The sequence below is a fragment of the Thamnophis elegans genome, chromosome 7 (genome assembly GCF_009769535.1).
Source record: "Thamnophis elegans isolate rThaEle1 chromosome 7, rThaEle1.pri, whole genome shotgun sequence".
Lineage (NCBI taxonomy): Eukaryota > Metazoa > Chordata > Lepidosauria > Squamata > Colubridae > Thamnophis > Thamnophis elegans.
Genome location: NC_045547.1, coordinates 54658964 through 54685461, shown reverse-complemented (window position 1 = coordinate 54685461; position 26498 = coordinate 54658964). Strand labels below are relative to the sequence as shown.

At 40.6% G+C, this 26498-nt stretch overlaps 1 protein-coding gene across 4 annotated transcripts in view; it reads right to left on the bottom strand.

Moving 5' to 3' along the window:
• Positions 1 to 20649, bottom strand: part of GXYLT1 (glucoside xylosyltransferase 1) — a 48381-nt gene extending 27732 nt beyond the window's left edge. For 2 of the 4 annotated variants that reach the window (XM_032220745.1, XM_032220744.1), the window contains exons 1-4: positions 19519 to 20649; positions 11255 to 11347; positions 7072 to 7246; positions 5697 to 5822 (exon numbers count right to left, since the gene is read on the bottom strand). In XM_032220745.1, coding sequence (XP_032076636.1) covers positions 5697 to 5822; positions 7072 to 7246; positions 11255 to 11347; positions 19519 to 19745 — 621 coding nt within the window. In that variant the 5' untranslated portion in view covers positions 19746 to 20649. Of the gene's footprint in view, positions 1 to 5696; positions 5823 to 7071; positions 7247 to 11254; positions 11348 to 18271; positions 18374 to 19518 lie in introns of those variants that run through there. The other 2 variants (XM_032220747.1, XM_032220746.1) reach the window with 2 other exon arrangements.
• Between the last annotated feature and the right edge of the window lie 5849 nt (positions 20650 to 26498).

Here is a 26498-nt window from a genome sequence, read left to right as displayed (position 1 = left end):
TAAGTAATGAGTCATGGCAAAAAAAAGTGTCTCCAAGGAAATGCCTATACAGGAAGAAGTCCATGAAGAGGCCGCTGAAGTTGATGAATGTTATTAAACAAATCAGCTGCTATGTGAAGATGGCAAAATAATAACAGGCAGCAGGAAACAGGCAAAGCATCTTTGATTTTACTTCAGCCTTCTCAAGAAGGCATATATTCCATTAATGAAATGTGAAGAATATGAATGGGCAGATGGATAGAAATATAGATCAAGGAATATAAATTTACTGTAAATGAGCTTAATTTCCAAAAGCCAGAAGAATTGCATGAGATGGTATTAAAGCAGTGGTTCTCAACCTTCCCAATGCCGCGACCCTTTAATACAGTTCCTCATGTTGTGGTGACCCACAACTATATAATGGGTGTCTCAGTTCCTAAGATTATCAAAAATATGTGTTTTCCGATGGTCTTAGGCGATCCCTGTGAAAGGGTCGTTCGACCCTCAAAGTGGTCCCAACCCACAGGTTGAGAACCACTGTATTAAAGGAGCTTGCTAATTATCTAGCTCAACTTTTACAAATTATTTTTGCGAAAGCCTGAAAACTAATTAAGTGCCAGTGGGCAAAGGTTGCACCGGAGGTGGGCCACCACAGCTGCAAGCTTTGTGAAGGTCCTGGGTGTGGACGAGAGGCCGAAGGGGAGAGCCCTGTACTGGTAATGCCTCCCGTCATAGTGGAACCGCAGGAACCTTCTGTGCGCTGCATGAATGGGAACGTGCAGGTAACCCTATGAAGGTGAACAGGTCTCCTTGCCTTATGCAATCCAGGATGGAGTGGAGGGATTGCATCTTGAATCGCTTGTAGGCCAGATGCTGATTCAGGTGCTTCAGATCCAAGATAGCCCTCCACTCCTCCCTGAGCTTTTCAGGACCAGGAAAAGAATGGAATAAAATCCCTGCTTTTCCTGATCCTTCGGTACGGGTTCTATGGCCCTTATTTGGAGAAGGTGGTGAATCTCCGCCTGCATGAGGGATCTCTTTAGGCGATTCTTGGGAGTTCGACAACGAATGAATGTCTGCTGGGGAAACGACAGAAATTCTAAGACTAGACCCCTCCTGATTGTGTTGAGAACCCATGAGTCTGTGGTGATTTCCTCCCACTTGTCGGCATAAAGTTGCAGCCGACCCCTTATGGAAGGGACGCGGTGATGGTAACTTGCCGCATCGGAATTGGCAGGAGTTGGAACCGCCACGAAATGGCTTCCGAAAGGAATGCTGTTGTTGTCTACCCCATGTTCTGAAGAAATTCCTATCTTGATCCCTGTCACCTGCCTGAGAGTAGGGTCTATGGTAGGAAGAGGAGGTGGACGCCTTAGCGGATTCCTGCGTTCGAAAGGACTGTTTTCTGAATGAATTGGAATTTTTTCGCTCATTTTTCTTCAGAGTGGCTGGAAGGACCTTCCGTTTGTCCTTCGTCTCAATCCCCCTTTGAAGGGAGCAGAAGCAAGCTTCCACTTTGCCTTCATGCCCGCCTGCCAGTGGCGAAGCCACAGCAGGCTGTGCGAAGTTACGTTGGATGCCAATGCCCAGGACACAAACTTCACCGCATTTAGCGAGGCGTCGGTCGAATACTCCACTGCGGTAATAATTTTACTAAGATTGTGACACCACCAAGATCCCTCAGAGGGAGGTTTGGATCTCAGTTGTCTCAGCCAGAGGAGGGAGGTCCTGGTGAAAAATGAAGCAGAGGTGGATGCTCTAATGGCCCAGGCAGCCGCCTGATGCGTCTTATGACAGGCCGTCTCGGATCTTTTGTCTTCTGCCTTGAGACCATCCAGTAGGTCCGCCGGCAGGTTTGAATTGGAAGTCAAGGAGACCACCGGGGCATCTACCACAGGTAACTTCAAAATATCCTCCATCCTAGTCTCTACAGAATACAAGGATTTATCCCCACTGCTAGGATTGGTCAAGGTACCGGGCTGTGCCCATTGTCTTTGGACAGCGTCCATGAATAAATCTGGAACCGGAATCAGTTCCTGAGTAGGAGCATGCTCCTTGAACCGACCTTCTTTGGGGTCCTTAGAGGAGGAGGATGGTACAGTCGTACTCTTAGGAGTATACCCTAGCTCGGTGGATGCTTTGACCTTGTGTAGGATGGCCTTAAACAAGGATGGCTTGAACAACACAGTGAAGGCGGGCTTATCGAAAGATCCTCATCCTCAGATAATTCAAATTCCTCGGCCTCCTCCTCCTCCTCCCAGACAGATTCCTCTGTGGCAACCAAGGTGCCAGGAGAGGCTGGGGCCTGGTCCCTGACCTGAACTGGAGGCGGTCTTGCTTTAGATATACCCGCCGCGCGGGCATCTTTCTGCCTGATCCCCTCGGCTATGCCCTGGGAGATGGCTTGGGCAATCACTTCCTTCATCTCTGCGGACAGGGCTGGGCCTTTATCCTCCCTGGGTCGAGCCCTCGACGAAGCAATCTGGACCCTGTTGCCACCCGAGCCAGTTCCCTCCTCCGCTGGGAGGACGCCCTGAAAGGATTCCAGCTCCTCTCTGAGGGATGAACTGGGTGATTCAGGTAGCCCCAGGAGGCATCGGGGGAAGACTCCGCGATTCCTCCCCAATTAATGAGGGAGATCTGTTCCCCGGGGGCGAACCAGGTTCTCTCTCCTCCATCTAGCCAGAGGGCGGACATGGCAATGAATCCATCTGCTCAGGGGATTTGCTCTGCCTTTGGGCCTGCTGAAATTTGTACTCCACAGGCTTATGCTTCCGGGTTCCCTCCCTGGGTTTGTCCTTATTCCCTGAGGGTCCCGGCGAGGCCTCCCCCCCTTTGGGTGGAGGATCTAGCCTACTGCGTTTGGAGGAGGGACTTGCCTGCACCTCCATCTGCCATGATGATCTGCAGAAGCCTTGATGGTGTAGATGCTTGAAGCAGAGGTGGTACTGAAGCAGTAGACAGCTACCAGGCACGAGCCAGTCGGCTACAGAATGCCCGCAGATCAACGTCTGAGAGGAGGGACGCCTGTTGGTCAAAACCCTCCTCAGGCCGCCCTCAAGGTCCCTGAGTGGTCGGTGCGGGAAGGTAGACCTTGCCGGAGTCCCAGACAAGGCCAAACACTTCCTGACAGCAATCTGCAGCTGAGGGGTTTAAACGCAACTTTGCGTATCTTTTTGCGGCTCCAAACTGCTCTCTATGTAAATCAGTCACTTTAAAATGGCCACCCCACGCTGCCGCTCATGGAGTCCAAGATGAAAGTTAGCAACCAGCAAAAAGCACGTGAAATCCTTTAAAATGGCTGCCGCACTTGCCGGGCTGAGGAGAAACCGCCGACACCGCCGGAGCTCTCAAGTGCTCCGGGCGGCGCTATTAACAACAGCAGCTGGGGAAAAATTGACAGGAAGCCTCCCGCCGCTGGACAAGCAACTCCTGTGTTCTCACTCTGCTTGCGACCAGCAGCTCACTGGAACCCAGCAGCCCTCTCAGCAATTCAAAAGGTACAAGTTTTTTCCTTTGAGCTTTGTCTACCTATATCTAGCTAAAGAGAGTTCTATACAAAAATAAAAAAGTGAGATAATTCTCTATGCACAATTTGGAGAGTCCAATCTATTTGACCTAGAACTGAGGAGCTCCCCAACATTAGTCCTAACAGGCAGACTGAGTTTTTAAACTGATCTCAATGAGGCAAAGGGAGGCGTGGTCAAAGAAAAATCCACTCAGTCCTAGGGCAGGTAGACTGTGTTAACCCATCCTTGGACTCTCCAAGCAGCGCACAGGAGAACTGAAGAGATTACATTTTATGTTCATTCAAACAGCAATAACTTACCAAATAACTCACTTTTCTCTGGAAGCATATTTATTTATGAGGAAGTGGACAAGGCCATGGGAGCGGTGAGTGCCTCCACTTGCGTGCTGGACCTGTGCCCCTCCTGGCTGGTCGCGAACAGCAGGGAGGTGACAAGGGGCTGGATCCAGACGATAGTTGTCACCTCTCTTCGGGAGGGATTCTTCCCACTCCTCCTAAAGGCAGCGGTGGTGAGACCCCTCCTGAAGAAGTCGTCGTTGGACCAGCCATTTTAAGTAACTACCGTCCAGTTTCCAACCTCCCCTTCGTCGGGAAGGCTGTTGAGAAAGTGGTGGCCTCTCAGCTCCGGCGGTCCTTGGATGAAACCGATTATCTGGATTCCTTTCAGTCCGGATTTAGGCCTGGCTACAGCATGGAAACTGCTTTGGTCGCGCTGATCGATGATCTCTGGAGAGCCAGGGATGGGGGTCATGCCTCCGTCCTAGTGTTCCTTGACCTCTCAGCGGCCTTTGATACCACCGACCATGGTATCCTTCTGCGGGAGGTGGGAGTGGGAGGCACCATTCTTCGGTGGTTCTCCTCCTACCTCTCCGACAGGTCGCAGTCGGTGTTGGTTGAAGGGCAGAGGTCAACTCCTAGGCCCCTTAAGTACAGGGTGCCACAGAGTTCGATCCTGTCCCCCCTCCTGTTTAACATCTACATGAAGCCACTGGGTGAGATCATTCGGCGGCACAGGATAAAATACCATCAATACGCGGACGATACACAGTTGTATCTGTCCGCCCTGTGCCAACTCAGTGAAGCGGTTGATGTGATGTGTCAGTGCCTGGAGGCTGTTAGGGTCTGGATGGGTGTGAACAAGCTTGCACTCAATCCCGACAAGACCGAGTGGCTTGTGTTTTTCCCTCTCAAAGATTGGCCTTGTTTTCCATCTCTCAGACTGGGGGGTGAAATTATACGCCCCTCAGACAGGGTTCGCAATTTGGGAGTCCTCCTGGACCCACAGCTGACTCTAGAACATCATTTGTCGGCTGTGACCAGGGGGACATTTGCCCAGGTTCGTCTGGTGCACCAATTGCATCCCTACCTGAACTGGGAGGCTCTCAGGACAGTCACTCATGCCCTTGTGACCTCAAGACTGGACTACTGTAATGCGCTCTACATGCGGCAGCCCTTGAAGAGCATTCGGAGACTGCAGCTTGTCCAGAATGCAGCCGCGCAAGCAATTGTGGGTGCACCGCGGTACACCTACGTTACACCTATCCTCCGTGAGCTGCACTGGCTACCTATTGGACTCCGGACGCATTTCAAGGTGCTAGTTGTTACATTTAAAGCCCTACATGGTATCGGACCTGGGTACTTGAGAGACCGCCTCCTGCCAATTACCTCCCTACGACCAATTAGGTCCCACAGATTAGGCCTCCTACGGATACCATCAGCTAGCCAGTGTCGACTGGCGACCCCCCCCGGGGGAAGGCCTTTTCTGTTGCTGCTCCGGCCCTCTGGAACGATTTCCCCGTAGAGATTCGGACCCTCACCACCCTTCAGGCTTTCCGCAAAGCCGCCAAGACCTGGCTGTTCCGGCAGGCCTGGGGCTGATGAGTTCCCGGCCCCACTTGAATTGCTGCGTCTGTTGAGTAGTTTTAAATTGTCTCTGTTTTCTGTTTTTTGTCTTGTGTGTTTTGTATGGCCCCTTCCCCATGTGTTTGTTCGCCGCCCTGAGTCCCTCCGGGAATAGGGCAGCATACAAGTTCAATAAATTAAATTAAATTAAATTAAATTATTACATTTATACGCTGCCCATCTCATTCTGAAAAATGGCTCAAGGCAATTATTTAAATACAACATCTTATTTTTCACTTATGACTAGAATTATTAATTTTGTTTACCAACTACCATTGCTACTTACTGGTAGAAAAAGTCTTTGAGAAGCACATGGCTTGAACAATTTCTTCCATTCTGCTGCATTCTCAGTTGGAAATGAGATAGGATACAGAGTATAATTAAAGTTTTCATTATGTGTCAAATTATCAAGCTGGAAAAAACAACATGTTTTAGTATTTTTGTATCAAAAGTATATAAGCAAGATTAACTGATTTCTAACTCTTTCTCATTTTTATTATTAAACAGTATATTTTCAAGCCTATAAAATTAAGATTTGTGAAAGGAATACTGTATATACTCGAGTATAGGCCGACCCGAATATAAGCCGAGGCACCTAATTTTACCACAAAAAAACTGGAAAAGTTATTGACTCGAGTATAAGCCTAGGGTGGGAAATGCAGCAGCTACCGGTAAATTTCAAAAATAAAAATAGATACCAATAATGTTTTTGAATATTTATTTCAAAGAAAAACAGTAAACTAGCGGTGTATTCAATGAAATACTTCACTCACCTCATGATGCTGATGTCCCGCTGTGATGATGATGTCCCGTGCAGCCGCGGGAGCGATGTCCCGCCTCCTATGACACACGGCACAGTGATTCCTATCATTGGATCACTGTACCAGAGGAGGTGGGACATCGCTATGTGGCTGCTTGCCATAACAAGGAGGAGGTGGGACATCGTTGCAGAGCGGCAGGAGGGGGAGGAAGGGGAATCGTAAGACAGCCCTGCATTACATTAGAACGTGAGGAGGGGGGATGGTGCGGTGCGCGCTGCGCGGCAAACTGACACAGAGGGAGGGGAAACTCACAGGGGCACTGGGCCATTCACGAGTGTCACCCAGCGGCATGGCCCCGCCCCTTTTTCTCCTCCATTTCGGGCAAATTTTTCACTGACTCGAGTATAAGCCGAGGCGGCTTTTTTCAGCCCAAAAAGTGGGCTGAAAAACTAGGCTTATACTCGAGTATATACAGTATGTAATATTGACAATTTGTTCTCTATTTTATTGGATTTATATGCTACCTTTCTAAAACAAATGTTACTAATTATATTTTACTAAGAGGGTGAGAATATCTTGGATCAGTCACTACTTGCAATTGATGTAAAACACAGAGAAAAATGAATCAACATAAAACTTATCTTAAATGCAAATAATATTTTAGAAAATGGTGTTAGTTTAAAAAAAACTATGCAAATAACTGGGAATACCAAATAACCAGACTCACAATTTATCACAAATGTATTTTTATGAAAAGCACCTCCTCCCAATTGAATGGCAGTATCACTATTAGGGATCTGACATTGGCAGATTTAGATACTGAAGCCAAGCAGCCTTAAATCTGGTGGAAAAATACAAAGTTATCTTAATCCAGGCATACATTCTTTTATGAATACTTACTATTTCTCTGAAGTCACTATGTAATGATTCCTCAGCAAAAATATGACACTGAAGATTTTTGATGCTGAAAATAACAGCTGATTTCAACATAGTAACAGTTTCTTCCAATCTTTCCCCACAGGCTACCACTGCCAAATGCATCCTTTCAGGAAGCGGAGGCCTTGGAAAATCATATCTGATGCAAAAAATACAAGAAATAATTGTTTCCATGGAAACAATACTAAATTTAAACATTCTATATTACATTTGAAACAATGATTCTTTGTTCAAGTTAGTCATTAATGTTACTTAGCTTTATCACAATTTGAGAAAAAGTAGTTATGACAACCAAGAGAATGACAAGTATATATTTCCTAACTGTTATTAAACCAAGTTTTTAAATCATTTTTTGTAGTTTTAATTCCAAATGTACTATAAAAATATATTTTCCTATCTTATCTGCTCACTTTTATTTGAAAAAGCATCTTATTTTTGTCAAAGAACATTTTCTTTTAATAAACACATTTGGTTGAGAATGTAGCCCACTTAACTTTTCATCTTACAACAAATTTTAATATTTTCTCTTATTATTCCTCATAGTACTTTCATTATTATTTACTTGACAGCTTATTCCGAACAATATTTCTTGTTGCTAACATAGAAAATAAACCAAAAACCAAAAGTTAAATCAAATGCAATACTAACAGCCAGAAAAAAATGTCAATGTACACACTGTAAAACACATGAACCTTTTGTAATATCAAAATAAATTCCAATAAAAATCATTTTTTTCAAACAATAAACCACTAACCTTAAAATGCAAACAGTAAATATATAATTAGATGTGTGCCAGAGTTCCCACAGAAAAAAATGACAATAAGGTTATCTTAAGATGTTATTAAATTGAGCAGATGAAAAATATCAATTAAAATGTAGTCAAATTCCAGTATCAACATTTCACTAATATGTGAATATATAAGAAAGTTCTTAATGCAACCTATCTGTTTAATACCGTACTTCATTTTTTAAAATCTTCGATTTATTCTTCAAACTTTAACAAAATCTTATCATATATTTTATGAATTAGAATGTTTTTAAGAATTAATTTCTAACAATTTCCATATATACGCAGAAGAACAGTGATATAAAAAATAGTTCAAATGCTTCTGTAAAATATCTGAAGGTTTAACTATTGCACTGAATTGAATTCAAATATAAAGCACTATCTTGCGGTAAAATGTTAATTCAGTTCTTGGGTTATCTAGATAGGTCCCAAGCTGTTGACATTAAGGGAACTACTGAAGACTTGGCTACATCTCTGAGACTGGATAGATTGGTGGTGCAGCTCGTTATATGGGTTCTTTGTTCATATGACCATCTTCATGGTGTTTATGATTATTTTTGTATTGTTCTCACTTTTTTAATTGTAAGCACTCCAAAGAGAAAATGATCAATGGTAGCAGTATTATAAAAACAATCATGAATACAAAGATACCAATGCCACAAATCTGAAAATAAATTTGACATAGAGTCCACAATGTCTACCCAGCAATTTTGAAAAAGAACTAGGCTGGAGTCCCAAAAGCTGATCAGTTGAAAGGTTATTGAGCTTTTTTGGGTTTGAGTTGTGAATATAATTCAGAAGAAGCTCTGCACAATGTGTGAGCCCAGCCAAATAGGACCTTCATGTTAATCTAAATATATCTAAATACAATTCCCAGACTGAGGGAGTCTGGGAGTTGAAATGTTAAAAGCTGCCAACTTTTATCAATTAGTGAAAGAACTGAGAACTCCAAAATTGAAAATAATCTTCCTGATTGTTGGACATTGCCACAGTATAACAACTTGAAAGAAAAATATGAGGGACTGGAAATTTCCAACGTTAAGTTCCAAGTATTGTGCTAAATTTGACTTGACAAAAGAAAGAAGTGCTCATGGATCAAAAGAATGGAAATATTTCCAGATTGATGCAGCATGGAAAAACAAAGAGGTACAACAAGCTTCTCTAAGAAAAAAAATGAAGGAACATTTTTCATCAAAAGCTCATAATATCTGCACAGAGAACTTAAAACAACGTGAGGAGGATGCAATAACAAAAGGAATAGATAGGAAGTGATGGTGAACCTATGGCACAGGTGCCACACGGAGCTCTCTATGAGGGCATGTGAGCTGTTGCCCAGGTCAGCTCCACCGTGCATGCCTCCCACAAGCAAGCTGATTTTCGGGTCTCTGCTGGAAGACCCATGTGCATTTGTGAGGGTTGCACATGCAGGCGCAGGGGGTCGCACACACATGTGCAAGGGAAGCATGAGTGTGCGGTGCCCATCACCTGTGCTCCGTTTTTGTCAGACTTCAGGGAGGGCCTCCGGAGCCCGGGGGAGACTGTTTTCGCCCTCATGGGGGCTCTAGGAAAGTCTCCGGAGCCTGGGGAAGGCAAAAAATGATTCTCCCTGAAGTTCAGGAAGTCCAAAAACAGGCCTGTTTTTGCTTTAGTATTCAAAAAGCTAAAGATATTGTCCGAACAATTCTCTAAGTTCAGCAGAAGTGGAAAGGGGTTTTCCAAATGAACATCATATGTTCAGAGAGGAGAAGTCACCTGTTTCCAATGTAATAAACCTAATGACTATTAGTCTAATTGGCCTACCTCTACAATAATGGGACCCTATTTCTACCGTTAAAAAATGGTTGAGAGCACATCACACAGTTGATGATGCTCGAGTTAAACTGAAGAAAAGTGAGAGGACGCCAATCAAACAACAATTTGGAAATATCTTAAATAAGTTTTATTGTTTTTTGTTATCTAGTAGTTTTTCATTAATATTTTAAAACTCTTTCTTGTAACAAAATCTAGTTTTGTGTACTTTTTTATTGTTCTTATTAAATGTCTATTGTAAGTATTAAATGCATGACATAATAAACTATCTTTTGATGTATCTTTTTTTACACTTAAAACAGCCAGTAGGACAAAGAAGTGATGTCGAGTTGGCCACACCCACCCAGTCACATGACCACCCAGCCACACCCACCCAGCCACTCATTAGGGCAGAGAACTGGTTGTTAAATTATTCGAATCCCATCACTGGATGTAATGTATCACAGGGTAAAGAGAGAAAAGGGCTGACATTTGTCTATTCAATTATATCTCTTTCTGAGTGTAAAAGTTTGTTCTCACTGACATCCCCTAAACTCCACTGAAGATGTTAGTGTTAGGTCTCTCTCAGAATGCTGCCATTCTGGAAGGGAGGAGGGAGACACCGTGGGCCACATAGTTTGCATGCTTTCGCTTTGCTGTTGTTCACACCATCTGCAGCGACTCTTTCTGGGCTGGGCTGGGTATCCAAGATCTCAGTGCTCCAAACATGAACTCTTTTCACCATCTAGCCTCGGTGATTTTCAAAACACATTTGAGGCATATTATTGGGTACTGATGGACACAGGGTATTGGGGGGGGGGGTGTTTGAAAGGGAAAAGTTAGCCTAATGCTTCGCACCTGAATTTCAAATTCCACCTCACTTCTCTACAATCACCATCTCTCAGTAAATAAAAGTTCCTTTTGAAATGTAAATAGTTTCAAGAGTTTTACTTTCTAGGGAAGGTAGTTGAGGCAGATCCTTACACCTAGCCTAGTAATGAAACGTTTGGAAACCAACCTACAAGCTTGAAGAACAAACCTTTATCCTCATCCTACACCTGAGCTATAGATATTTGTCACTATTGCATACCTCTTTCTGTTGATCTACCAATAGGAAACAAAGGATTTTATTTTTTCCTCAAAAATATATTTCACCACCTTAAATTTTGACTAAAGCCATCAGCAGCAAAATTTCAATTAAAAAATTAAAAAGAACCATAATTATAACATATATTGCAGACTTTTTTGCTTTATGGTATGATCTTATTAACTTTATACATTTATAAAAGCACTATTTGGGACACTTTCTAAGGCTGATTAGATTACAATTATTCCACAACCAATTAGTATACATATTTTAAAATATATTATTTAAAGAAATGAGTAATTTAAAAATGGGAACCTTTTAAAATTAAATTAAATCAAAATGACCTTTATGTCTATTAAAGTGTAATGTGACAGAAAAAAACCTAAAGAGTTGGGTAATTGCATCAACATTTTTCTACCTTTTGCAATACTTATTAGCATGTCTAAATTGTAACTGAGCAATTAAGATTGTGGCAAAGCGCCTACCTATGGGCAGCTTCCCAAAAGCAGTTCTTTCCACAAACATCAGAAGGCAGCATCCAATAGGAATTCCAGTAAGATACAGAAATATTCTTACACCTAACAGGGTAAGACAGAGACAATCCTGTATGAACATTGTGTTTTATCATTCGAGATTGCTGTGGAATATTTTACTTGCTCCTTAAAAAAATGTCATTATTAAATGATAATGCTGGTCTCTGACTATAATAAAGATTAATTGATTGATTATTAAATGATCTGTTCCATTCCTTGAAGACATAACTTCCTCTAGTTGTGTTAAATACACTGTACTGCATCAACATAAAACAAATAGGATGAAAATTTAACTGAAAAGCCTAGTTTCAGTATAATGTCAAATCTTACACATGTTAAATTCAGTGGTACTTATTAGGTAAGTATGAACAATAGCTTAATATTTGTCTTAGCACATTATTTGCTATTAAACTTGTTTTTATACTATACTATTTGTACAGAGCAGATGCTGCCTATAAATAAAAATGTCAGTGACATACAAAAGAAGGGAAAAAATGAACTTTTAAAAGACAACCCAATGAACAGAGGTGTGCTTCAGCCAGTTCAGGCAAACCGGTTGTTATGATTCTGTGCAGTTCAGCGAATTGGCAAATCCCACCACTGCCTGGTCCCACTGCACCGCCTCTTGCGGCCACTTTTCTCACATCTGCTTTGGCTGCCCACTTGCCTTGCTCGCAGCTCTCCTAGGCCAACTCCAATTCCCTCACCGGCTCTCCTGCTTGCCTGGCTCCTTAGCCATCACACCTCACCTAGGCCCTAGACTCATGACACCTGCGTCCCAGCTGCTATTGGACTTCCTTGCTCCCAAGCCTTCACCGCTCCCTAGTTTAGGTAAGCTGCTGCCCCCCCCCCGCCCAACCAAGAAATCTACATTTGCTGCATTCAGCTAGAACCGCTGGGCCAAACTACGCCACCCCCAGGCCGAAGCAATTTATCCAACCTGTGGCTTGCCGTGCTGAGCTGAAGGGCCGCAGGGGACAAGCGCAGGTGGGCTGAAATGGTTTGGGTTCTTCTTACCTGTAAGAGATCCCATCCGGAAAGTGCTGTGGCAGAGAGAAGCAGCCACCGATTGAGATTCACCCAGCAATAACCACAAGAAGCTCGTCCGGCTGCAAGATGTTGCTTGATCTTGCAGCCGCTACTTGAGGCCCTTGATCCTGGGCATGCCTTCGGCACTCAGGGAGATGCTCCACATTCTCTCCAAGTTGCGGGGCTGCTTCTCTCCACTGTTGCCTTTGCTTCATATGTCTTTTGCAGCATAGTGAAATGTAGCAGCCATGAGTGCCACTTTCCTCTAAGTCCCATCCAGAAAGCGGTGGCAGAGAGAAGCAGCCAGGTAGATGGGTGGTCGACCCTTGGGAGAGATGCCACACCGAGGCCGAGACTGCTGCTCGGCTGCAGTGCACACATGCAGCCCCGTGACATCCGCCCATCCTCCTGGAGTGTTGCTACTGCTGGCCCAGCCCCATTGGGATCTAAAGGTAGGGCACTCAGGCCGGCGGAGGCATGTGTGAAGTCTGAAGCTCCTCGAGGCCTTCTGGGTAGATCAGGCTGTCCAAGGTTTTGCTCCCCGGGAAGGGTTCTGTTGTGGAGGGCTGTGTGGAGAGACCAGGTGCTTTTTCTCGGGCCTCTCACCTTGCATTGGGCAGCAGGGGGATGAAGTATGTGGCTGGGAAAGCTGCCTGCAGTCCTTGCAACCAAAGCCGGTATGTCTGCAAACCCGCTTGTATGATATATCCTCCCTTGAGCAGAAGTTGAACTAGAACTGCTAAAAGGGCAATCAGTTTGGGATTAAATTCCAAATGAAATTGGGACTTCAGGGTAAGGAGACATGAAGAACTTTCAACTGCAGGTTTCTAAAAATATTATTAAAAGGAATGTCTAGAGGCAGCTATTTAACTCATTACTCCAGAGGGAGCAAAAGAGAAAGGATCCCAATGAGGGCCTTAACTATTTAGTTCAGGAATAACAGAATAACAGAGTTGAAAGGGGCTTTGAAGGTCTTCTAGTCCAACTCCCTGCTCAGGCAGGAAAACTGAGGATGCCAAAATCTGAGTAGAGGGCCTGGGATAACAAAATAAAACTTAGAGGGTACTTAGGGGGGGAACCCTATACCATTTCAGAGAAATGGCTATCCAGTCTTTTCTGAAAAACATCCAAGCAGTTCCACTGGTTAATTGTTCTCACTTTCAGGAAATTTCCCTAGTTTTAGGTTGCTTCTCTCTTTGTTCAGTTTCCATCCATTGCTTCTTGTTTCGCCTTCTGCTGCTTTGGAAAATTCCTTCTTTGTGGCAGTCCCTCAAAAGCCTGTTTTATGACCTGCCTACCACACTCGTGAACAAAGCATGTGAGCCATTTCCTCCTTTCAGTGGTCCACGAAAATACATCTATAGTATGTAGATGCAGATAATAAAGTTGAAAAAAGGTGAACAACATTTTACAGAACTATAGATAAGTTGAAGTCAGGCATGACAGGGAGTGGCTGGGACGGGAGAGGCCAGGTGACGTTGAGTTGGCCACGGCCACCCACCCAGTCATTAGGGCATGGAAACTGAACAAAGAGAGAAGCAACCTAAAACTAAGGAGAAACTTCCTGACAGTGAGAACAGTTAACCAGTAGAACTGCTTGTTTCCAGACGTTCTGGGTGCTCGTTTATTGGATGTTTTTCAGAAAAGATTGGTCAGCCATTTCTCTGAAACGGTATAGCCCCCCCCCCCCACAAGTACCCTCTAAGTTTTATTTTGTTATTCTGACACCTTTCCCAGGTCATCCACTCAAATTTCGGCATCCTCGGTTGTTAAAAAATTTGAATCCCACCACAGCCAATGAACATGGATTTATGTTTTAGTGCTACTTTTGTAATCATTTCTATTTATTTCTTGTGAATAATTTATTTTCTTCTAATATTCTATTTGCACAGAATTTTGGCTAGTGTCTTTTTTCTTGTATTTTAAAAATCATGTATTCACTGTATTTCATAGGGCAATAAGTTGCAAGTCACTAAGTCAAAAACTATATGTATTTCTAAGAAGCATCTATTTTTTCTTGAATGTTCACCAGGCTAAATTAACAGGTATTTAAATTTTAAAAGTGAGATTGAATTGCTATGTAGTTAAAGCAGTATTGCTTTGCTACAACCTAAGATTGAAGTAGTGAATGCATTCTTCCCATTTAATGCATTCTTCCTGAGAGGAAAGACTCTTCTGGGTTCCCAATGAAGTCAAGTGGGCGGATCTCAGAATCTATGCTTCTGCTGTGGAATATCATGCATATGAGGATAAGCATTTGGTGATTAATAATGGATGGGAAGTATCACAGCTTGGATTTTTACTAGATTATGCTCTATTATATTTTCATGAAAATTAGATGTATTAATATAGAGATTGCTTACTTACACTGATCCTTTTATGATAGTAAACAGACCAAATTATTTAATATTTAGAGTATATAAACTGCTATATGAACAAATAAAATACTTAGGGAACGTTTTTATAAAGATCAAGATACAACACCAAGTAAATATTCAAGTAGAATTAAAATGCTGATTATTGTGATAGGGATGAGGTATGGGACACCAGGAAACCGATGCAAGGAAAAGTGTAAAGAGATATTATTATGGAGATATTGTACAATTGAATGGAATGTTAATGTGGGACAATCATACTTCCATATAATCCAAATTAAACACAGCTAATTCTTGCTTAACAAATGTGCATAGTAATTATGCTACATAAATTTGGTAGGATTATTAAAAATGAAAAATAGTATTGCCTTTTTTATAATCAACACAGTTAATCTTTAGTGCTTTTCATACCATATATAAAATGGTACTAATAAAATAGTTTTAAAAAGTGAATCGCATGGAATATAGAAATATATAAAAACTCTTAAGTTACAGATTTGACTTTGTAAAAAATGAATCTGAAATGGTATTGTGTGGTAATGATGAACATGTTATTGTCAAGGTTTATAAATTATTATTGAAACTGAATTTGGAGAATGAATATGGTGAAGCATTGGATAATCTAATGAGTAAAAAAAGGTAGTATAATGTAATGATTGTACAATGGACAAAGTGTGGACAACATGTGGTTGAAAAGTTTAAAATTTACATTAAATTATAATTTAATTTTTTTTTATAAATGATGTGCCTATTAAAACTGTCAAAGATGTATAAAGGTATTTCATATGTATGTTGGAACTGTAAATGTAAAGAAGGAACTTTTTATTATCTTTGATGGACTTGTGACAAAGCAAAGAAATACTGGGTAAGAAGGTTCTTAAAATGAATATAAAAATCAAACCACAAACTTTTCTTTTAGGCTTGATGGACAAACAACTTGAAAAAAATATGGAACTTTGCTGTTATATATGTAAACAGAACAAAAATGTTTTTATGCACAAAAATGGAAAGATATTTAATTCTCACAATGGATGACGGGCTGGAAAAACTGATGGAACTAGCATGGCTAAATTAATTGCTTTAATCAAAGAAAATAACACATCCAGCTTTGTTTCTACTTGGAAACCACTTCTGGATTTTGTGCTTGAGATGGAAAAAAATGAACCATTGACTTTAGGTTTTGCTGATTAGTTAAATTTGTTGTTATAGAAATGGCTAATACATTAAGTATGTAAAAATAAAAAGTTGAGGCTGTGATGTTGCTATCTTATTCTACTATGTTAAAAAGAGTTCCCTCATTTTCCTACTATTTTCATTTTCTTTTGCATTTATATCTTGATAAGCACAACAAAATTATTAAAAGAAAAACAGTATTGCCTCGATGTATTTTTTTTTCTTATGATCAACGGACATAATTCTTTAGTGTTTTTCATACAAAAGTACATCATACGGTACTAATAAAAGTTTTAAAAAGCGAATTACATGAATATGGAGACATACATAAAAACCTATGTTCATTAGGAATTAGTAATATGCATTAACCTCAGTGAAGCTGATCCTTAATAGCGTAATCCATCAGGAAATGTAGGATTTCTATAGATGGTTACTACATTCACTTCTGAAATGCATTTTAATTATATAGAAATGCAATTGCAATAGACCATACATACATTGTCAAACTGTATTTTATAAAAAGTACTAACAGGAATAGAGGCACTGAAAATATAATTTAAATCCTCAGTATTTCATAGAGAATTTTAAAATTCATTCCTATGTAAGCAAAAAGCAGCTGCATATAGTTAATCTTAGATGCCGATTTCTATGATGTAAAACAACTGTGCTTCCACTAATTAATGCCAGAATTGCATACTCCACAAGAAATAGAGCTGAGAAATCTAAATGGAATTTATATTTCTCTCATTATATACTTATACTTAAGTGGTGACAGCAAGCTTCATTTGCCCATAGCAACCTTTTAATCAAATAAAATATATTTCTGTCATAAGCAGTTACTGAATATTAAGTCAATACTCCTTTTAATAAAAGCTATCTGCTGAAACACTTGAACAGGAGACAAACCACCCTTTGCCATTTCCAAATCTTCTGGGCTATCCTATATATATAAAGCATCTCATAAAATCAAAAGATTAAGTTTAAAAATGACAGCTTTCCTCTTTGGAACTAAAAATTTCATTCCACTTTAATTATAAAGCTCAAACACGTTGTAAAAGTTGGAACTGAAAAGACAATATTGGGGCAGGAATGGGATTTTCAGAGTTCTGCATATAGTAGGTGGAATCAGAATGACCTCAGGCAAATTTCCTAATTTCATGTTAAGGTTTGTCTAATAGATTAACTCTTTTTCTGCTAAACAAACTAGAACAGCAATTATCACATTGCATCCTAACTTTCATCTAACAAAAAGTAGCTAAATAGATCTGTAGAACATGATTATATTTCAGTAAACAAATTTAATATCTAATCTTATTTTACACTGAAACAATCAACAATCTTAAAATGCAAAGTCACTTTGGAGTACTTTCCAAAGTATGATGAGGGAAAAGCAGAATTAATTAATGTCTGGAAAAGTTATTGATTAAATCCATGACTACTTTCAACATTTGCAGGCGTGAAGTAGCAGTTGTATTTAAATGTGATCTTTGTATAACAAATATTCAATAAATATACAACACCACAAACAAGATAGCTCATCTGCACATCTTCAACATAGTTGTGTATGCTTCATAACACAAGTATAATCAAGATGTGGGCTCTTTCACAAAAATCTCACAATGCTACATTTCACTGTCATCATTTTCAATAACATATTTATTGCTTTACCTAGAATATGTGATATGAAGTCTAGTTTGAAATATTTCTTGTAAACTACAGCTGGGACAAAAACTAAAGTAAAACCAAATGAAACAGAACTTTTAAATTAATCACTTGATTGAACATGTGAATAATCTTTCAAATAAAAAGAAAACTATGTACAAATTTGGAATTTCCCATGTTGTATTACAAGTGGGATTTTTTTTCTGTAGTTCACATCATAGCACAAATGCTATAGTAGCCGCAAAGCATTCGGATTCTTCAAGACTCCAGAATTTTAAAAGGGATTCAAAATTTTATGTCTGTCCACTGCAAATAAAGTGTTGCAGGGGCCATACACAGATAGTCCTTGACTTACAATCACAACTAAGACCACAATTTGTTAAGTTGTTGTTAAGTGAGTCATGCCCAATTTTAGGACCTATTTTGCTATAATTGTTGTGAATCACTGCAATTATTAAGTAAATCATATGGTCTTAAGCAAATCTGACAATGAATATTTACTTGTTCATTGAAAGCCAGCTGGAAAGATCCAAATGGTGATCACATGACTCCGAGATTGCAACCGTCATAAATATATGCTGGTTGCCAAGCATCTGACTTTTGATTACACGACCATAGCAATGCTGTGATGTCGTTCGTAAGCACAAGGATCAGTTGTAAATCACTTTTTTTCAGATCCATTGTTAACTTCAAATGGCCACTGAATGAATGGTTGTAAATCAAAGCCTACCTGTACTGGAACATTGTATCCCCCAACGTGAGATCTACAGCCACCCTTTTAGCCTTTGCAAAAGGGCCTGAAGACTTGGCTCTACCAGGGCCAGTGGAGGTGTGTCATTCTGGAAGTGGTTAAGAACTAGGTAAGACTTCACGTTTCCCCAGGTACATCTTTTGCTCCCTTCCTCTCCAATTCTGCAAGTTTAAAGTTACCATTTGTTTTAATGTTTTACAATGATGTTTTATTGATTGTGAGCCACCTAGAATCAACTTTGGTGAGCTGGATGGCATATAAGCTTAAAATAAATAAGCAAGGCATAAACTGTTCAATCCTAGCTGAAAGTCTATGGAGATTCTCAGTCATCCAGGTCATGGTTGTCCCAAAGATACTTTTTTCAAGAGGCAACTGGACTTTCTGGTTTCTCTTTGAAGATGTTTTGCTTCTCATCCAAGCTGCTTCTTCAGCTCTGACCCGGATGGTGGAGAATGGAAGGATTTTTACTCCTTTAGCAGGTCGTTAATGTCACCTGGAGGTTTATCTGTGTCATCAGAGTCACCTGAGTAGCGCAAGTGGGTCTGGAGCCTTCTTGGAACTGTTGAAAGGACTGGAGATAATGATGTTGTATCCCTCCCCCTCTGGCTGTTCAATATTGGCATAGATGCCCACTTTGACCCCTTTCAAATCAGTGGTCCTCGGTGTCCAAAATGTGGCCTTTGTCTTTTAAATGGAGATGGGCTGCTGAATCTAGTCCTGATGTTGTGGCCTGTGTTTATGAAGCGGTTATTTTGTTTCTACAGTGTACAGATCTGCACATGGCTCACTGCATTGCACTGCATATAACACTCCTGCATACAACACAAGACAGAGCAGTTGCTAAGCGAGCCATGTGCAGATCTGTACATCGGAGAAACAAAACCACCAAAGGTCCAAGGGGGAATCCAAAAGTCGGTAATATTCTTGTTAATATTATTATTATTCGTAGTTCTATTAAAGTATTTTTATGTAACAAATATTTGGGGATCTATAAACCATCTGCATGAAGAGGTCCATAGGAGGTCATAGTCTAGGATCGATTGCTGTAGTAGCAACTCTTAGCTCTCTTGCGGGCTTTCCCCTCTCTCTGAGGTACCCAGCCAGCCACCCGCCCATCGTTCATGAAAGAGGGAAAAATCCCCCCCCCCATTTAGGAATAAACCGAGAGCCTTTTGGGGGGAAGAGACCCTTTCTTCCCTCCCCAACATAAGAGTCGAGTTATATACCTCTCTGGCCCCGACCGACGGTCTCTCCCGTTGCGGCCTCCACTTCCCGCCACGGCTTCCAAACGTGGGTTGCCGCCACTCAGTTGCCTCCGGACTGGGAAGGCGGAGTCCCCCTGGCGCCGGGGCGCCTCCTGTTCCAGAGACAGAGCCAGTTGGCTGAAGGCGTACAGCAGCGAGCACAAACCGCAGCCCAGGCACAGCAGCACCACCCGCGCCAGCCGCCGCATTCTCCCGCGACCCCGGCCGTCAGCTGAAGCCGGGGCCTTGCTGGGGAGCGCCAATCCCAGCGGCGACCAGCAGTTCCGCCGAAGCTCGACGACGCGTACTCAGCCGCTCTGAGGCTCGGAAAGGGGGGCGGCACCGCAAGAACGGCGAGGGCGCCACTTCGATCCCCAACGCCGGACGAAGCGGAAGACTGGGAGAGGCTTCCGAGAGGGAGGAAGGCGGCGCCAGTTAGGTGGCTGGGCCTAAGCGAGGAGGAGCCGAGCGGGAGGCGAGGGTCGTTGGGCCTTGTGCCTGGCTGCTGGGGTGGAGCCACGAAGACTGCCGAAGGCCCATCCTGGCCGCGGGGGCGTTGAGCTAGAGATGCTGAGCGGCTGAGAAACACCTCGGCCATCGGGCAGCCGAGCTTTGGCGTTAATGAAAGGGAAAACAGCAGAGGAGCTGGTTGTTTAATCGGCATCTATTGCCTTTATGTACAAACAGCAGTGCATAAAGTTAACGTTCTTACTGTCGGCCCCCAGTGCTGTTACTTGGAAGCCAAATTAAATCTGAATTAGAATTAGGAGAGATGCTGTTATACTGTTCATAGTGGGTTGCTTATGATCGAGTATTTTCAACCTGATCGGTAACAGCTCTAGAATTTCTTGTCGGGTTATTCTTTTCTTCCTAGTTGGCAAACATTTGACTTTGGATCGCCTGCATGCAAAAAACGTGCTATGTTCTTGAAATAGGACTTCCTGTCCACTATAATGTGGCATTTTAATGTTCTCATGCATCATGCAATAACAACCGCTCCCAACAAAATTGTGAAGGTTATATCAAGATGCTCTTCTGCCTGATGAAAGAAATGTCCTTCTGGGTTCGGCTCCAAGTGGAGAAAAAGACACTGGAGACATGGAGGCTGCTTGGAAAGATGGTTTATTGTTGGACAGGGCCACATGGCTTGAGCCCTGAACAGAAAAGGTGATCACATGCTTAATGTTGCTGGAGAAGAAAAGGGCCGAGGGAGGGGCTTGCTAGGCTTTTTATAACCTGTTCAGTCCCACCTCTCTGTTTCCTGTTCCTGTGTAAGAAATGTATTCTGATTGGTTGTCAGACTCCCATAGGGCCATGCAGGGGCAACTCTCTGGGCTGTGTTTTGAATCCAGGTTTAATTGAGTCATCAGATGCCATGTGGTCAGTTGAGTAAAGGGCCAATATTATGCCTTTACTCCCATCCCTCCTGGAGTTGCAGTGGAGAAGTCTTTATTATGTAAAAGGGACTTCTTAATGGCCCATTAACAGTGGGGATGGGAAGGAAGCTACAGGCAACTATTCTTTCTTTTAAAACATGTTTCTTTCTTTTCATATCCAGAGAAATATTCTGCCTTTTCAATATTTCCTAGGATATTTCATTTTTCTGGGAGAGGGCTGGATGATAACTTCCCACATGCCAACACATAACTCTATCTGGAAGATAAAAACAGAAGTTAACAAAAGATAGTAAAATACAGTACAGTATGAGCTCACTGCTCAACATCTCTGGATGGCTGTTTTATATTTTATGCTAAACCACAATATCTTGAATTATTTTTTTCTAATTAGTAATTTGCTTGAGAACCTTTAATGCCTCAAAGGAGGGGAGCTACATAAACTCGCTTCCTTGGCATTACAAGAACTGATAAGTAGAACACTGCAACCTCTTTTTAAAGGAGGGCAATTATTGATTACAATCAACATCTCTCTGAAATATGTTGATCATGACCCTATTAAGTTGTTAAACGTCTCTCTCTCTCTTTTTAATAATGAAAAACTGTCTTATCAGAAAACAAGATCAACTGATAACTGGCTATTCCATAAAATAGCTTTGTTTTAGAAACACATTTGAACTGTCTAAAGGAGTATTCTTTCAAAAGAAACCAATTGCTCTATTTCCAGTAAAACCAAAATTGCATCATCTCCTCAGACTGACATGCTGAGCAATTAGTCAAAGAGCTAATTTATAGAGGAATCATAAAACAGCTTTTCTCGTGTTTTATTCCATTGAAAGCTATGTCATATGGTAAAAGCCTTCAAAAACTTACTGATGTCTGGTGAAGTTCACTAATTGCTGGGTGGCTATGGGAATGGGCAGATTGGCAGTTGACCCTGAGTGGGTACTGTTTCAACAAACAAAAAGGAAACCTGTTTAACAATAGGATGAAATCTTCATCAAATATATCCCAAAGAACCAAATTTAATTTTGTATTTATTGTTTAATAAAAGAATTATGATATTTTAATAACATGGGTTTATTTTAGAATAAAATCAGATATATTAGCCATATAGGTAATAAAAATCAATATTCAACATGATTGGATAGAGAAAGTGTGATCCTAAGTTAACAATCAGAAATTTTTTTTGAAAGATGGTATCTTCTACAGTAAGACATTCTTTTTTAATTCTGACATTTTATTTTTGTCTCTTGATTCATTTAATAATTTTTTTAAAAGTAATTTACCACTAAATTTACGAGCAACAGGAAAAAAAATCTCTCCCCTTGTTTGCTACAAATATCTGAATAGTTTTGTAAAATCTGACAAACTGTGTTTTGATAGTCTGTATATAATTGAATTTAAGAAAGCAAGTCCTTTCTTCTGATCTATTTGGAAGAAATATTTAATTATTCTGAAAAGGAAATTAAGGTATTTCTTAAGGAAAAGTTAACATATTCCTAGTAAATGGACTGAGTTATATTCAACTTTTTTTGATACAGCAAAATGTTTCAGATACTATCAGTAATCATTTATAATTCTCAGTACTTACCATATGAATTAATCATTTAAAATATACTAATTTCTAATAAAATTATTTAGATCTTGAAATAATAATTCTAAATAATTCATTGATTTTCGGTTCTTTTGAGTTAAGTGTTGATTTCTGGTAACTAGGCACTGCAGTTTTCTTGGAAAGATTTTGGAAGTGATTTGCCATTGTTTCCTTCCTAAGGGTGGGATAGTTGTTGAAGTGTGAGGACCAGCCACACTTTTTTTCAGAACTGCTGTAACTGGATCATGAAATCTGAATATATGGAATACAAAATGAAAAGTTTGTTAGATTAATAGCCTACCTGTCCTCCAAGAGCTCAAGGGAAATCCAGGATTTTCCACTGATGGAGATGCTTTCTTTCTGCAACCAGGAGGGAAACAACGCCTCCTCTCCTCTGAATTTTCAAATGATATTCTGAATGTATTTTGGAACATGTGTATGTGTATGCTACATAGAGAGCAAAAGTCTTTCATATGGCACAGTATGGGATTATAACTCATTCAATGATAAAGGCACTCAAAAAATAGCCTTTGCTGTGGCAGCTTCAATTACACCATGTCTCCTCCCAAGTTTGGTTGGTCACCCCCTTGTTATCTTTTAGAACAACAAAAACAATACTATTCTACATAGTGTTTGCATAAGAATGTTTTAATTGTTTTAGCGATATTTGAGATATGTTAGAGAAATTTATTTTTCTCTACCTAAGTCAGAAGTGTAATAAATCAGATAACGTATACATTTTTGTAATAAACAAATAGAGCAACCCAGTGTTTCTATATAGTAATAACTCATTGGAGAAAGAGCCCATGGAATTGTTTTATATTTTGTATTCTGCTTCTAATGAAAAAGCACATCTAATAAATGATATTTATGATCACTTTCAAGCTTAATTTGATTAGATGTCAAATGTCTTAAATAATATGTTGCTAAGTTAATGTAATGTTACATTTATGAATAAAATGTATTTATATCAATTTATAAAGATGAATACTACAAAAGAAAATACTCTAAAAAGGGATTCTTGTAAAGAAATCATGTGGAATTTAGTTTTGAAACGTATTTTGCATCAAAGAATCCAGTTCCTGCCATCCACAATGACTGAATCATATGGACTGATTGGGTATCTAAAGTAGCTTCCTAAATACTTGTGACAAAATGAATAACTAGATATGCCAATTATGTAGTTATATCACTTGTAGATTTCAGTTTCCCCCTGTGGATAGCCACATTTAGGTTTTTATTTATTGGGAAATTACCTATAGAAATTTATTTTTAAAATGGAAAAAAATATTAAAGGTTACAGAGAAACTAATTGCACTGTTCCCCGGTATGACTTAAAGAAATAAACTCTCTTTAGAAACCAATAAAAGACCAAAGCAGTACTTTGTAACATGAAAGTAGTCTGTGAGGGAAATGGGTGGTTCAAAAATGAGATAAATAAAATAAAATAAACATCCCAATTTCAGCCTTTTCAGTTCTTATTCATTTAGGAGAACAGAGTTAATGTTAACTTATTAGACAGCAAAAGTAAGAAATAACATATTCATATTTTACATATCACATCAGACTTTCATTTTATGCAACTAACTATTTCACATTTAACATTGTACAAAATAGACAGTACCATTGTGCCTGTAGTAGAAGTATTGGAGTTAAAAACAGAAAAATACATTACTGCAAGAGACCAGCAAACATCACAATTAGCAGGGCTACAAAATTCATTTCTTGCTGAAAGGCTGTCATTATACATATTTAATATTTTTGGTTAGAATTATTCCCAAATATCCTATGTAACTTTATAGTTCACAAAATAAATATTTTAAGTGAAAAAAAGTTAATGCCTAACTATTAAGTGAAGTGCTCCCTTCAACAATACGCAACTGGACTTTTCACCAAAACAAATATTATTAACAGCCTGATCCTATGTATATTTTCCCAGAGTTAAATTTCACTGAATTCAGTGGGATCTATCCAAGTAAGTGCATAAGATTAACACAGAAACCACAAATATATGAACTGACTAGACTTTCTCTTCTAGCTAATTATTTTAAGATCCATCATTATAAGAACCTTCATTTTTAAGTCAGAATCTGAAGGATGTTTTCATGAGGATATTTGTGGGTACAAAAATGCTAATATTGATAACAGGTTCAAGCAACAGAAAAATACAATAAATTTGGAAAAATGAATTAGAATGCTTCTACTACTACTATTTGTGCAATGTAACTCTATGCATGTTTGTTTGGAAGTAAATTCCAAACAGCTAATGCCTAAATTCCCTAGGGCAGGGGTGTCAAACACAAGGCCCGTGGCCCGTTTCTGGGCTGCAATGTGGTCAGATCTGGCCACTGCGGCCATCCCGGAAACTGTAAGGGGTTGGTCTGCATCACTTCGGCCCACCTCATGCCATCCAGGTGGACAAGTGTGTGCACAGGCCTGGCCCACGACATCTGGGTAGGTGCATGTGTACACAGGAGGCAGTGGGAGCACGTGCAGCTGCCCAGATGGCATGGGCTAGGCCTGTGCACACAGCAGGCATCGGGCCAGCGTCGCCTCTGTCCAGCCCACCTCATCTCAGCGTGGATGCCCCCAGGTTGCAGATAAGCCCTGTGCCCACGTTCCCATATTCCCCACGTTCTTTGCACACACCTGACACACCTAGCACCACTGCCAGTAGCTTGCACAGATCCATTAGGCCGCTACTTCATGGGGCGGGGCAGGGCTCAGCTCTCTCCGCCAAGAAGCCTCAGTGAAGGGGGCACATTATTGGAAGTCTCTACCCCGACAGCTCCTGGGTGGCAACAGTTTCTGGCTTTCGCTGCCCTGCCCCCTGCCCAACACCCCACCCACCAGAGATGCCTGGATTTCCTCCACAACCCCACCCGGTCCCCACAGGCACCACACATGCGAGCAACATCAAGCTGGCCACACCCCAGGTCATCAGCCTCGACCACTCCTGCCAGGTCTCTCCTTCCCCCCGGTCCCCGGTGGACAAATACAATGCTGATGCAGCCCTCAATGAAACCGAGTTTGACATCCTTGCCCTAGGGGAACAGCCTTAAGCCCAGCTGCATTTGCAGTAAATTATGAAGGTACCAAAAAAATATGGCTGATGATGTCATCATACAGAAGTTACCATTATGTACTTTGTGACCTGATATGTGACACAAATAAGCAGCTTAAGATATTACTGTGTGACATCATTGTGCACATGCCATGACCCTCCTCCCCGCACTCATGTTTGTGCTGCTGAGTAAAAATGCAAGGACTGCACTGATTGTTGTAGTGCTATAAACTATGAACTCAGTGAGACATTTCTTAGAAATGCATAGACTTTTGTGCTGTCAATTAGGTATAAGTTCTGAATTGCTAATTAATTGCCTTATTAAATTAAAATAATTTTAGATTGGGTTTACATTCTGATCAGTAAATGTCATTCATTTAAGTGGACAATCGTATATAAAAACATCCTTAGAAGTTCTAAATCATCTTCTCCCTCCCACTATATTCCTAATTCTACAGTACAGGTGAAAGAGTTAATCATTAATTTGTACATTAAAACATTTACCTGATTATAAACAAAATTTCAAAACCTATACTCATAAAAATATTTTATTGGAAAGTTTACATAATACTGAATGGGACTGTAAATCCTTTTGTTCTGTATCGCTATATTGCTAAATGCATAAATGACCACTATATCAAAAACAAATAACTGTATTTTACCTATGATTTACTCTATATTATTTAATAAAAGTTATTTCAAAAAATGCAAAAGGCTGATACAGGAACAAATGTAATACATATAGCATTTGCTTACTTATTTACTCTGGTGAAACATTCAATATTACTGGCCTGAATCCTAAAGGCTGCACAGGTTCTTTTCACACCCATACACACACCCATACATAGGCACCATTGCTTTTAAAGTTCACCTCCTCCACCTGCAGTCCCCTGCACTACCCATTTTC